Below are 13890 nucleotides of genomic sequence, written 5' to 3' on the forward strand. Positions count from 1 at the left end.
AAGGCGCCACCCGCTCCCGCGTGCCCTTCCCCACGCGTGCAGGCTGCTCCCGCCCGCCCCCGGGCTTGCAGGCACCTCGCTGCCCGAGATTCCTCGCGTCTAACTTCTTAGGAGACCGCTGCTTTCTGCCTCCGTGTGTCGCGATGTGTGGCTTTGGTGGACGTCTGTGAAGGAAACCCAGCCTCTCGCGTGTGTAGTTGGCAAAAGGAGGAGTATTTCTGTTGATGGTGGGCAGCGCCTCCCGGTCCTAACCCGGGGCTCTGTTCGTTGCACCTCCTCTGTGCAGTTTCCATAGGTCACACTTGTGTCTTTTTGTATGCTAATTTGTGCCCCGTTTCTTTACATTCTATGGGGGTAGCGAGCTTGTCTGCTGTGTTCAAGACCGTTTCTCCCGGGCGCAGGGTAGGTGCTGGAAGAATGCTCACGAATGAGGGAATTCCAGGCAGTGCTTAATCAGACCTCTGCTTCCCCAAAAGCTCCCCAAGGCATCTGGGTCTCAGGCATTATACATTTTCCATTCCGGGAAGGAGGCTTCCCGGACTCTGACAGCGCCTCCCACCCCCTGCATCTTCCTTCAGCCCTGCTCACCTCTGCACCCTCCCGGGGGCCTGTTGCTGCTCACAGTCACTTTCTTGTCTTTCTCCCCCACTGGCTTTCTAGATGCTTGAAGACAGCACATTTGACAGCCTTCTTATGCACTGGAACACAAGTGCTCGGGAAATAGTTGCTGAATAGATCAGCAGAAGCAGAGATCTCAAGGAGATTTCACAGCTCTCATTTTGGAGGTTGGAAACAGGTGGGGAGGCTGCGAATCTGTCCTGAAGTTAAAGAGGAGAGAGCATTAGCCCTGGGTTCCTTTGGTGCTCTTACTTTTTCCCTCTGGGCCTCTCTTCTCCCTTGGCCTCTCCTGGCCTCCTTGATTGAGGTAGTGGGAGGTAGTTATAATAGCTTACAGTATTATATCTATAATACTATTATAATAGCTAGTTATAATAGCTAGCTGTGTGACCTCGGATTGGCTGTTTATCCTCTCTGAGTCTCAGTGTTCTCATCTGTAAGATGGCGATAATGATGATTCTCATTTTGCAGAGTTGTTGGAATAGTAACCATAGAATGTGAGTTCCTGTCTTGCATCAGGGGCTCATTAAAAGCGGGTGTATTTTCTTCTTTTTTTTTTTCCCCTGGAGAGCCCACTGTACCCTTTTCTTGGGTTCAAGACCTGGAGCCTTCTCGATTTTCTCTTTTATTGTTGATTTGGCCCCAAAGGCCCCTCTGCACTTCCTCCAGGGCATTTGTATTTCATCCTTAAAAGACGTTTGCTGAGGACCCAGCCTGGTGTCACGGAGCTCACAGTCTCACAGGACTACAGCACAGCCCTGGTGAAGCGTGGTGGCTCTTCTGTCACCTGCCCTGTGTGGGAGCAGCCGGAGGTGGGGGATGGGGCTCTCGCTCTGAGGAGGGAGCATTTGGTTTGACTCCTAGAGGCCAGAGCAGAGGTGGAAAGGAGCAAGGAGCAGGTGGAAGGGCACCTGGAGAGGTTTGTGAGGTGCTGGGATGGCAGTGAGAGCTGCTGCGGGCGCTTGGGCTCCCACCTGCAGAGTCTCAGGTGTCACCTCGGCCTCCGTGGCCCCTCAGACTAGGACTGCCCTGCCTCCACATCCCGAGCCTCAGGACTTCCGTGTGGGTGGCAGGTGCTTTCGGAATGGATGCCCTTCCGCCTAGTGTCTGCCCTCCTAGTACAGCAGGGGGCCGGCATGCTTCATGCTCCCTGTGAGGGTGGACTGGCGTGTGCACGTCCTTCAGCAGTGTCCTTGGGCCAAGTGTGGCACTGAGTCCTGCAGACACCCAGGGAGAGGGCAGGAGGCACCGGGTCAGAAATCTGGGGCAGGTGAGGAGCATGGGCATCCGCGTCAGGAGAGACTTCCTCTCTGAAATCCCCACCTGGGGCCATCACGGCCTGCATTGTGTGTGAATACACTTCTGAATGTTATAAAACATCAGTGGGAAAGAAAAGCTTGAGGGTAGCTTTGCTAAAGCTTCTGTTTGGTTCTGTGACCATTTACTGGGTTGTGACGGTACCAAGAACACAGGAGGAATGAGGCTTCTTTCTTCAAGGACTTGGCCAGCGAGCAATTCAACACAAGACAGGTGACGAATGCTGTGACCAAGGGAAGCACAGGGGCCATGTGAGCCTGGGGCCTGGACCCTGGGAGCACCTGGGAAGCCCTCCTGGGGGAGATGGCCCTTGAGCTGGTATTGGTCAGGTGTCTTCTGCTTATAAGTCGTGGGCAGCTGTATGATTTCCTATGGCTCCTGTAAGAAAGTCCCACAGACTTGGTTGCTTAAAAGTAGCACAAATTTGTTCTTTACCAGTTAGGCCGGTCAGAAGTCCAAAGTCGGCTCTCCCTGTGGTGGCTCCTGGGGCTCTGGGCTGGCATGGTGTGGGCAGTTGTGGGCATTGGAGGAGAGACATCCTGGGCTCAAGTCTCCCGGGGAAGACTGATGGCTCTCTGTGGGCCATGTGTTCCTCCTTGAGGCAATCACTGCAGCCTCTGGCTGGAATTGGGGAGCAGCTCTCCCCATACATGGAATTGGGTCAGGGTCCTCCACAAAACAAGGGAAGTTGAGCGACAAAAATAGCCCACAGAGAACAAAAAGGAACAAACCAGCATGTGTGCCTGCTGGATTCACACAGGACCAGACTGAGTCTGGTCCTCAGGAATACCTGGCCCACATGCAGCGTCTGGGTGCACTGTGGGTGGAGGCGGGACGCTGGGCCAAGGATGCAGCGTCTGGGTGCACTGTGGGTGGAGGTGGGACCCTGGGCCAAGGCCCCTGTCAGGCTGCCTGGTCATGTCCTCTCGGTTCCCACACATGCCGGGAGCATGCAGGGGGTGAACCATTAGCACAACCCTTCTCAAACTTTTTGGTCTCAGATCCCTTTACCCTTTAAAAGATTATTGAGGACCCCAAAGAACTTTTGTTTATGTGAGTTATATCTACCAATGTTTACTGCCATAGAAGTTAAAACTGAGAAATGTTAAAAATATTAATTTATTTAAAAATAAGGCTGTGACATATTAACATAAAAACATTTTTTACAAAAACCAACTATATTATCCAAAACAAAAAAAAATTTAGAAGAGTGGGATTCTTTTGCATTCTTGCAAATATCTTTACAGTCTCCTTAAGAGAGGACAGCTGAAGGCTCCTGTTTGCTTCTGTACTCAGTCTGTTGCCTTGTGTTGCCTTGGTTGAAGTATGTGAAGGAAATCCATCCCGATCTAGTTAGGGAGGAGTCTCTTGGGTCATTGTGGATATTCTTTGCTGCTGCATTGAAACCCCACGAGCAGAAGTTTCTTAAGGATTTGTTCTAAAGCAGAGTCTCCACCATGTGAATGAACTCTTCGTGCTCTGACATTAAACTCCTTTGGTCTGTCTTGCACTTTGGGTGGATGTTTTCTTCTTGCAGGATTTTGTACCATTACGCATTGTTCAGAAAATATTGGTTCACGGAGTCATGCAGACCTTCCAACTATTGACACATTTAATGGTGTAACCTTAGAAGATCACGTTATATCACTGCCCCTCTCATCAGGAAAGTCTTGAAGAAGTGTGAAGCTAGTAGGCTCATGGTAGAGGATACAAATGTTCTTAATTCTCATTTTTGCTTGGAAACTCCATTTTTGTTGCAGTTGTTTTCCCGGAAGTGACATGCTAACTTTGTTCACGTTTGAGAAGATGTCTGCCAAGTACCCATGTATGTCTCTCAGTCATTCTTCTTAGTGAAAATGGTGTTGAATAAAAAAAGCGGTGTGTTCAGCATGCAGCCCAGTCACAGCCAGGCTTCCCTGGGGATGACTGTTGCCTTTCAGTTTGCAGCAGAAATGCTTGTTGTGTATTTTCCATTTCGTCTCACAAAATTAAGAACGTGTGTACTCAAAGGTCAAGAAGTAATAAGATTAATAGTTTTTCCGGCTTCACCAAGGATGTTCTTACTTGAAGCTGCCTTGTTCTTTTCTGTGAGAGGTTGGGAGGACCTCACTCAACCCAACCAGCCTTGGGTTGAGTGAGGCCCCAGTGGCTTTCCCTGCTGCTGCCTCTGCCCCACCACGCCACCATGGTGAAAGAGATAACAGCTGGGTGTCATGAAAATAGTTTTGACCTTGTAGAGCCCCTGACAGGATCCTGTTGAACCTTGGGTTTGGGGAATGTACTTAGAGAGCTGCTGTCTTAGAAGGCCAAACCCACTGCTTTTTCTCCGTACTCGCCATTTTAGTTTACGGAATTCAACCTCTTCTTGAGCTTCAGATCTTTGGATTCTGTGTTGGCTAGAGAAGATTTAGATCCCGGTCTGGCTGGACAGGATCAGATAACACTCAAAACGGGCCAAGACCCACCAAGAAGCTGGTAACACCTGAAACCTGTCCCCAAATGGCTTTAGCAACAAGAGACTTTGTCCATGTAGCTGAAGTGTCGTGGGGTGACCGACCGAGGTCTCTAATAATGACATGGGGACCCAGTGGCCCTCACTCCTACCTTTTCCTCTCTGCTTGTTTTTATGTGTGTCCTAAGGTGGCCCCGGGCAGTTTCAGGCTGACCACCTCTTGGCCCAAGGGCTGTATTCCCTCTCTCATGCTCCCTGGGTCCCCTACAAGACGGTCTTAATGCTAGGACTGTATTTCAGCAGCCACCCACCCCTGGTGTCCTTGTGTGGTATCCAACTTACACAGCTGAATAAAACATCCCTTCATGTCCCCATCCGGAACCAGCCACAGAGGTCAGGAGAGTCGTGCCCTGAGTCTGGCCCACGGGGGTAGGGGTGGGGCGGAGGGTTCTCTGGAGGTAGATTTTATTTCTCCATTTTATTTTTATTTCTGAAAAGGTAATTCGCATAGTTCAGAGTTGACAAGGATACACAGGAAAAGTGAATCATCCCATGTCGACCCCAGGTACCTGGTGTATCACCCTAGATACAGTGTGTTATTGTACAGCTTTCATAAATTCTAAGCAAATACAACAAATAAATATATCTACGTTTATTTTTCCTTTTTGAAATGCAAATGGTACTTCCTAGAGGAGGCAGCATGGGTGCCAGCCAGCAACAAAGTCCACTCTTCTGGGGTTTGCAGAGTGTGGGTTTGGGGGATGGAGGTTTCTCTGGGATTTAGCGGGAGGCAGAAGCCTTCAGGATTGCTGTGACCCTGTAGCCCTCACAGCTCTTCTCTTTATTTGAATACGGCTGGCACAGGTCATCCGGGAAGCCCACGGGACCCTCAGGCGGGCAGGATGAACGACTGGCACAGGATCTTCACCCAAAACGTGCTTGTCCCTCCCCACCCACAGAGAGCGCGCCAGCCTTGGAAGGAATCCACGGCATTCCAGTGTGTCCTCAAGTGGCTGGACGGACCGGTAATTAGGCAGGTAACAAAATGCGCTGTTAGCAAATGCGTGTTATTGCTCTTCGCTGACCTGAGGCTTCCAGTTAACAGATGGATGGCCCCTGGCTTACGATGCTTTGATTTTTGATTTTGCTACTTTATGGTGGTACCCATACAGCCATTCTGTTTTTCACTTTCAGTGCCGTTTTCAGTATATTACAGGAGATACCCAACATTTTTTTAAAAATAGGATTTGTGTTAGATGACTTTGCCCAGTTGTAGGAACATGCAAGTGTTCTGACCATGTTGAAGCTGGGCCACGCTAAGCTCTGATGTACAGTAGGTTAAGGGTATTAAATGCATTTGAACTTATGACATTTTCAACTTAAACAGGATAGAGTCCCATCATAGGTCAAAGAGCATCTGTATTGATTTTCACTTACTCGTTTGAGTCTTATACCACCATACCCATTACCTTGGGCCTTGGCAGTATTCGGAGGTAAAGTGGCCCATCAGCAAAGAGAATCTATGATTCAGTGACGTGGTCAGCACTTTTGACTCTGGGTAGGGTTTCTTTCTGCCCACAGTGGAGCAATTTAAAAACCCAAGTACTCTGATTTCCTGGGTTATTTGTGAGCCAGGTGGCCTTGTGCATGGCTCAGCATGGCCCGCTTTCAGCCTGGCAGTGAGGACTGCAGGGGCTGAGCTACGGGCATTCTGGCAGCTCTGTGCGTGGCTGGATGTACCACAGCCTTGGGCACACTCAGGCCCAGGCCCTGATGGCGGCACGTCCATCTGTGCCCTTCAGCTGGCGGGAAACCTGCTGGACAAGCTGGTGCTTCTGTGCTGCTGCCCACAGGACGCCCACGCGATTGCATTGTCCTCGTGCTGCTGCCCACAGGACGCCCACGCGATTGCATTGTCCTCGTGCTGCTGCCCACAGGACGCCCACGCGATTGCATTGTCCTCGTGCTGCTGCCCACAGGACGCCCACGCGATTGCATTGTCCTCGTGCTGCTGCCCACAGGACGCCCACACGATTGCATTGTCCTCGTGCTGCTGCCCACAGGACGCCCACACGATTGGATTGTCCTCGTGAGGCCCAGTGGCCGGTGGGAATGCGTGAGAAGGATCAGTCTTGCCATTGTCAACCCTTTTTACAGGATTTGGCTTGGCAAGGCCGTTTTCCTCTGCAGCTGGGAGAGTGATATTCACATATATTCAGTTGTTGGAGCCCCGGGTCTGTGACTAATTTACTATTATTAAATCACTGATGTTCTATATCGTTCAATTCCAAGCCCTTGGATTGAGCACCTGCTGTGTCTTTGCCACTGTGGTAGGTACTGTGGTGGCTGCTGCTTTTGTAGCTTTACTTCCAGCACTTCACTGTGTTCATTCACTTAATCCTCAGAGCAGCTCTGTGAGGCTGCCACCACCTTACTCCCGTTTTATAGACGAGCAGCAGCACCTGCTAATTAAGAGTGAAGCCAGCTGCCCAGGGCGACGGCTTTAGCTGGGATGCCACCCTCCTGGTCTGGCTCAGCCGCCTTCCAGAAGCTCACAGGATAGTTGATAGCCCTTCCCTCTTTCCTAGGAGTTTTGCAAAGGAAATTTTATTTCCCCATTTCATTTTATTTTTATTTGTGAAAAGGTGATGCACGTAGTTCAAAGTTGACAAGGATGCGGAGGAAAAGTGAATCATCCCATGGCATCCCCAGGCACCTGGTGTATCACCCTAGATACAGTGTGTTTTCGTACAACTTTCTTAAATTCTAAGCAAATACAAGTAAATATACCTACATTTATTTTTCCTTTTTAAAATGCAGATGGTGCTTCCTGTATTCCGTTCTGTACCTTTCTTTCTTTTTTTTTGAGATGAAGTCTCACTCTGTCACCCAGGCTGTAGTGCAGTGGTGTGATCTCAGCTCACTGTAAACCTCCTCCCCCTGAGCTCAAGTGATCCTCCTTCCTCAGCCTCCCAAGTAGCTGGGACCACAGATGTGCGCCACCATGCCCGGCTAAGTTTTTGTATTTTTGGTAGAGTCGGGGTTTCACCATGTTGGCCAGGCTAGTTTCAAACTCCTGAGCTCAGGTGATCTGCCCGCCTCAACCTCCCAAAGTGCTGGGATTACAGGTGTAGCCACCATGCCCGGCACTGTACCTTGCTTTTCAAAAAAAATTCAGGCAGTATGTCTCATCGATCATTCATGTCATTACATGAAGAAAATTTTATTGTTCTTAAGACCGCAAGGTGTTTCTTTATATGAATGAGCCATCATTTATTGAGTGAGGCCGTGATTGATGAACGTTTGGACTTTTCCCAGTCATTTGCTATTATAGACACTGCTACAGTGAATAACCTCATTTTTTTCATGTACAGATATGTCTGTAGAATAATTCCTAGAAGTGGAATTCCTGATCCAAAGTCGTATGTTAAAAGTTATTTAAAAGCCAATTACATGTTGTTTACAAAAAAGTGCACTCTAAGCATAAAGACGTAAACAGGTTGCAGGTAGAAGGGCGGAAAAATATAAACCATGTACATACTAAGCAAAGAAAGCTTTGCATCTATACTAGTATCAGAAAAAGTAGATTTCAAGGTGAAGAGTATTCCCAGAAATAAAGGGGCACCTCATAAAGACAGTGATCATCAAGGAAACGTAACAATCCCTAAATGTGTATGCACTTGTGTTAGGGGCCTCCAAGACCACCTCCCAGGTTTGAAGAGTCTCTAAGAGGACTCACATGACTCAGCATGTAGTCATACTCTCAGCTAAGGTTGATGGCAGCAGAAGGATACAGAGCAAGATCAGCAAAGGGAGGAGGCATATGGGGGATGTCTGAGGGAAGAGGGTACAAGCTTCCAAGAGTCCTCTCTCAGTTGAGTCACACAGGATGCGTTTGATTCCTCCAGCAATGAATTGTAACAACACACGTGAAATGTTGTGTAGCATGTCCAAAATTCCAGACTCTCAGAAGGGAAACACATGTTTAGCATAAGCCACAGTACATAAACAGTTTAGGCACAGTGAGCTCCTCTTACCAGTTAGGTGGTAGGAACTCTCTTGAAATCTAAGTTCCCAGACTCCAGCAAAAGGGCAGACTTCTAAGCTGGTCTTTCAAAGCATAACAGTAAGGTCTGTTCTGATAACTCTTTTGTACAAAAGAGCAAAATTGGACAGAACTAAAGGGAACTATATTCAGATTCATAATCATGGTTGGAGACTTTTAACTCTTCTTCTCTCAATTATTGAAAAAACAGATAGATCAGAACACTCATAGGGATTTGGAAGCTCTGAAGAATACCGTCAATCACCTTGTCATCTCTTAACGCTACTTCCAAGAAAGCTAGAGTACACATTCTTCCCAAGTGTACCACCAATCACCCTGTCATCTCTTAAACACCACTCCCAACAAAGCTAGAGAACACGTTCTTCCCAAGTTCATATGGAACAGTCACCAAGATAGACCGTATGCTGGGCCATTAAAATGTCCCAATAAGCTTCAAAGGACCCAAATTATAGAGTATGTTTATCGACTACTGTGCTTTTAAGTTAGAAATAAATAATATGAGATCTAGAAAATCCTCAAATAGGAAATTAACATACTGGATCAAAGAAGAATTAATAGGGAAATTAGAAAATAATTTGAACTGAGTAATGGAAGAAAATATACAGATTTATAGGATATAACTAATACAGTTCTTTGAGGGAAATGTATAGCTTTACATGACTGTATTAGAAAAGAAGAAGATATAAAATCAGTGACGTCTGTTTCCTCCTTAACAACCTAAATAAAGGAACAAATTAGATACAAACCTAAATAAAGGAACAAATTAGATACAAAGTAACTAGAAGGAAGGAAATGGTAAATACAGTTATGCATGGTTCCTTGACAGTGCCGACACATTCTGAGAAATGGTGTTAGGTGATTTTGTCATTGTGCAAACATCATAGGATGTACTTACATAAACCTAGAGGGTAGAGCCTGCCTCACACCTAGGCTCCATGGTATAGCCTGTTGCTTCTAGGCTACAAACCTGTATGGCACATTACTGTACTGAATACCATTGGCAATTGTAACACAACGGTATATCAAACATAGAAAAAACAGTAAAAATATAGTATTACAATCTTAAGGGGCCAGTCATATATACAGTCTGTTGCTGATCGAAATGTCATTATGTTACACATGACTGTATATGAGCAGAAATCAATAAAGGACAAATAATAGAGAAAATCGGCAAAGCTAGAAGTTGATTCTCTGAAAAGATTGATAAAATTGATCAAGACAAAAAAAAAAAAGAAAACACAGACTACCAGTATTAAAATGAAAGAAGCATCATGATAACGTACGCTACAGAGGTTAAAAATACAATGTTGAATTTTATCAGATACTAAAGGAAGAAATAAGACGAATTCTAGACAAACTCAGAAAATAGAGGAGGAGGGAACACTTCCCAGCTCATTTTTTGAGGCCACCATAATTCTGATACCCAGTTAAGGGCACTACAAAAAAAAGTACAGACTTGTATCTCTCATGAATATTAACACAGCAGCCCTGAAAATATTAGGACAGCAAAGCCAGCAATATGTATAAAAGATGGGGTATTAGGATCAAGTGGGGCTTACTGCAGGAATGCAATGTTGTTTTATTTACAAAGATCAATCAAAATACAGTATTTAAAAGAAGATAAATAGAATTCATATAAATTCTATAAATAGAGTTTGGAAATAGATGATGGTTTGGTATAGATAGTCTTATAAGTTTGTATAATTTTAGTTGTTTTGAGAATTGATAGCTTTAGATAATGGCCAAAGCTTGCTTCCCTGTGAAAGGTGTTGGCTGAAGAATATTACATGCTTGTTTTGAATTCAGGGCACTTTATTAATGATTTTAATATATTTCTTTTACTGTCCCATTTACTTTTTTTGTTTAATTTTACCATGATCATTGCTTATATTTCTTTATTTTGGGATGAGTATTTCAATTCAGCTTGATATGTATTGGGCACCACGATATGTTAGGAACCGTGCAGATGACACAGAGTTGACTCTGCCCTATACTGTGTCTTCAGGAAGCTCTCAGTGGATTCTTATTTGAATAGACTGGATGTGAAGTAGCATAGAGGTGGTGGGAGGGTGGTTAGGATCTGGCATTCTGGAAAGAAGCCCAAGCCAGCGACGGTTCTGGGAGCCAGGGGATCCTGCCTGAGAATGGCCTCCTGAGAGTGCAGGAGAGGAGGAGGAGGAGGTGGCGGTGCTGGGGGAACCCAGGCAGTCCCGGGTGAGGAGGGGCACGTGCAGAAGCTTTGCCTAGGCCCCAGGGACAGAGCAGGGAACAGACTATTCCAGGCTTGTGTCCTCAGAGAGCTCACGTTGTAGATGGGGGCAGCAGACAGTCAACATGGAAAAGCCAGGGGGTTGCTCTGGGGAGAGATGAGGCAGGCTCAGAGGGCAGGTCTGGATGCGGGAGGAGCTGAGGAGGAAGAGAGACTGAGGGGAAGAGGGAGGAGGACAGGGAGGTAGCGTGGTAATGGGAGCTGGGGGCCAGGCCCCGGCGCGTGGTGATGGGAGCTGGGCTTGGAGTCTTCAGACCTGCTCTGCCCACCTTCCCTGTCCTCATGGATAACACCACCTCCCTCCAGGTTGCTTCACTTGAGATGCGAGACTCAGTACTGGGCCTGGGAGGGCTGGGCCGCCTAGGCAGCTGGCCCTTCCCACTTTTCTCCCTTCATGACCACGCAGCCACTCCTGCAAAGCAGCAGAGCCCAGCGGTGCCTGCTTCCTGTCACCCTCCCTGCCCCTCCCTGTCTTGCCTCCTAATTGGCCCCTGCTTCCACTCCCGCCCCCACATGGCAGCTGCGGGAATTTTCTTAAATCCCGAACCAGATTGTGTCATTTCTGCTTAGAATCTCTCCCTGGCCTCCCTGCATGATTGGAGTGAGAACCCGCTTCTCCTCGCACCGTGAGCCCTGCCTGAACGCTCTTGCGCCTGGCGCTCATTCCTTCTCTCCTCCCTGGCCCAGCCTGCAGCAGTCCGGTGGGCTTTCTGCTTAGAATGTACCTGGGACTGGTTTCCATTTAGGGGTGGTGAGGCCAGCGGATCAGGAGACAACTCAGCTGAGACCCTGTCTGTTACTCAGGGCTCCCAAGACGAGGGGTAGGCCATGTCCCACGGGCCACCTGGGGAAGCGCAGGGTTGGTCAGGAGGCAGGAGGGTGGAAGGGAGGCATGGGCAGAGACTTGATTATGGTTTTGTGGGAGGACTGGGCCAGGAAGGGTGGGCAGCTGGACGGGCTTGCGTTGGCCAAGGAGAGTCATGTCGTGGTCTCTGAGGTGCAGGGATGGCCCGAGGTATCTGGTCACTGACCCTGAGAGATCAGGGCAGAGGGTGGGACTCCTGGGGTGTGTGAGCCAGACAGAGGGAGTGGGGCATGTGGTCTCTGGACGGGTTGGTTTTCATGTCAGACACATTCTGATAGGCCTGCCATTTGCCACCCTAGGAATTAACCGGCTCTGGGGGACAGTCTTATCTCGTCACTGAGGCCCCAGATGCCAGAGCATCAGTAATACAGAAAATTAGAAAATACAGGCCGGGCATGGTGGCTTACCCCTGTAACCCCAGCACTTTGGGAGGCCGAGATGGGCGGGTCACTTGAGGACAGGAGATCAAGACCAGCCTGGCAAAACCCACTCTCTACAAAAAGTACAAAAATTAGCCGGGTGTGGTGGAGTGCACCTGTGGTCCCAGCTACTTGACAGGATGAGGCAGGAGGATTGCTTGAGCCTGGGAGGTGGAGGCTGCAGTGGCCAGACCTCCAGCTTGGGTGACAGACGAGACCCTTTTCTTAAAAACAAAAACAAAACACAGGTACTATAGCTAAATATAGTTCCTGCACTTCTCGCTGGCTCCTGGAGCACGTGTGCTCTCTTCCTCTCAGGACCTTTGAGTTTGCTGCTCCTCCTGCCTGGCTCCCTCTCCCCAAACTCCCTGTGGTTCTTCTCATGCCCCCCTTGTTCTCAGCTCAAGGATCATCTCAGAGAGCCTGCCCTGCCCTGCCCCGCCCCGCCCCACCCACCTCTCTCCCCGTTCTTCACCATGTAAGCCCTGTAAGGGCAGAGATTTTGTCTGTTCCTTGTTGTTTCCCTAGTGCCTGGAAATGTGCCTGGCAGAGAGTCAATGCGCAGAATAGATGTGTAAGTAACATTTGCTAAGTGAATAGGTGAAAAAGGTGGAGGACTCTTGTCTCAGGTAAGAACCTGTCACAGAAGAGAAAAGGCTAAAGCAATACTTGCTGTAAGTGGTAAAGCTCCGGGGCAGGGTCCTGCCTGTCTACACTCTGGCTGCCGCTCTGGGCAGGGTCCTGCCTGTCTACACTCTGGCTGCTTTGTTCTGTATTTGTAGCCATGATTTCTCAATTCTCAAAGATCTGCTTTTTGCTTTGCCAATATCACCCCAAAATCTGGGAAGTTGAGGATTTAGTTTCTGGTTATATCAGGAAGGGCTCATTTGGTTGGAAATGATTGACAAACCCATCCAAAATGATTTAAGTGAGAGGCGATTTGTTGACTCACAACAAATCCACAGCCAGCATAAGCTTCAGGTGTGGCTTGAGCCAGGTCTCAGGTGATGTCCCCTGGACTTGTTCTCTCTCACCTGTTGGCTGCTGGGAGCCCTGGGCCTCATCCTGGCAGGCGCATGTGTCTCCTGTGGTCATGTCCTCTTGTGCGTCCTGGGCTCTGGCTGAGTCAGAAGCCTGTGTCTGTTCCAAGGGACTGCAGTCTTTCGTTGGCCAGGGGAGGGCCAAATGCTTTGGTTTATAACCCCACCAAGACCAGTAGCTGTGGGAGAGAGGTAGCCTCCCAATAAGGAAACCAGGGTGCTGATATCTGAGCGAGGTGGCCCCATATGCACCCACATGGCCTGCCAGTGACCTCCTGGCTAATGGTGCTCAGACTCTTGAGGGTCAATTCCCCGTTGTCTCCTAGGGCGTGCTGGAGGTACTGTCAGAGGTTGAATGCCATCTGCGAGTGTCTTTCTTTGATGTCACCTACCGGCACTTCTTTGGGAGGACGTGGAAAACCACAGTGAAGCCGACGAAGAGACCGCCGTCCAGGATCGTCTTTAATGAGGTGGGCCCTGGTGATGGTGGCAGGGGCTGCTCCAAGGCGGAGGGTGGGTGTGCGGGTGGTCCTGGGTGGCAGCCCAGAGAGTGGGGCCTTGCTGAGACCTCACAGCGCGTCTCAGACTTGTGGGTCCAGGCAGCACAGAGCTCAGTCTAGCGGCAAGCGCATTGTTACCAAACAAAATCTTATGTGGAAGCCAGTTGTCTTAAACAGATGAGAGAGCTCTGCGCTGCTCTGGTTGAAGGGTCAGGGGCATGGGGGTCTTGTCACCTTCAAGGAATCTTGGAGTTCTTGGGAATAAGTTGGGAAATGATTGACCTCATCTATGGCTGCTGCCACTACTGCTCCCTCCCCTCCTCTCCCCTCCCCTCCCCTCTCCT

At 48.7% G+C, this 13890-nt stretch overlaps 1 protein-coding gene across 7 annotated transcripts in view; it reads left to right on the forward strand.

Annotated features, from left to right (window-relative positions):
• NPHP4 (nephrocystin 4) overlaps window positions 1-13890 on the forward strand; it is a 135913-nt gene that overhangs the window by 2068 nt on the left and 119955 nt on the right. For 6 of the 7 annotated variants that reach the window (XR_008621169.2, XR_004670107.3, XM_034954042.3 and 3 more), the window contains exons 2-3: window positions 5252-5424; window positions 13373-13516. Coding sequence is in view for 5 of the 7 variants with exons in the window: in XM_034954042.3 (XP_034809933.3) it covers window positions 5290-5424; window positions 13373-13516 (279 nt within the window). In the remaining 2 variants the exon portion in view is untranslated. Of the gene's footprint in view, window positions 1-660; window positions 797-5251; window positions 5425-13372; window positions 13517-13890 lie in introns of all 7 variants that reach the window. The other variant, XM_055098769.2, reaches the window with a different exon arrangement.

The sequence above is a fragment of the Pan paniscus genome, chromosome 1 (assembly GCF_029289425.2).
Source record: "Pan paniscus chromosome 1, NHGRI_mPanPan1-v2.0_pri, whole genome shotgun sequence".
In the NCBI taxonomy this organism is placed as follows: domain Eukaryota; kingdom Metazoa; phylum Chordata; class Mammalia; order Primates; family Hominidae; genus Pan; species Pan paniscus.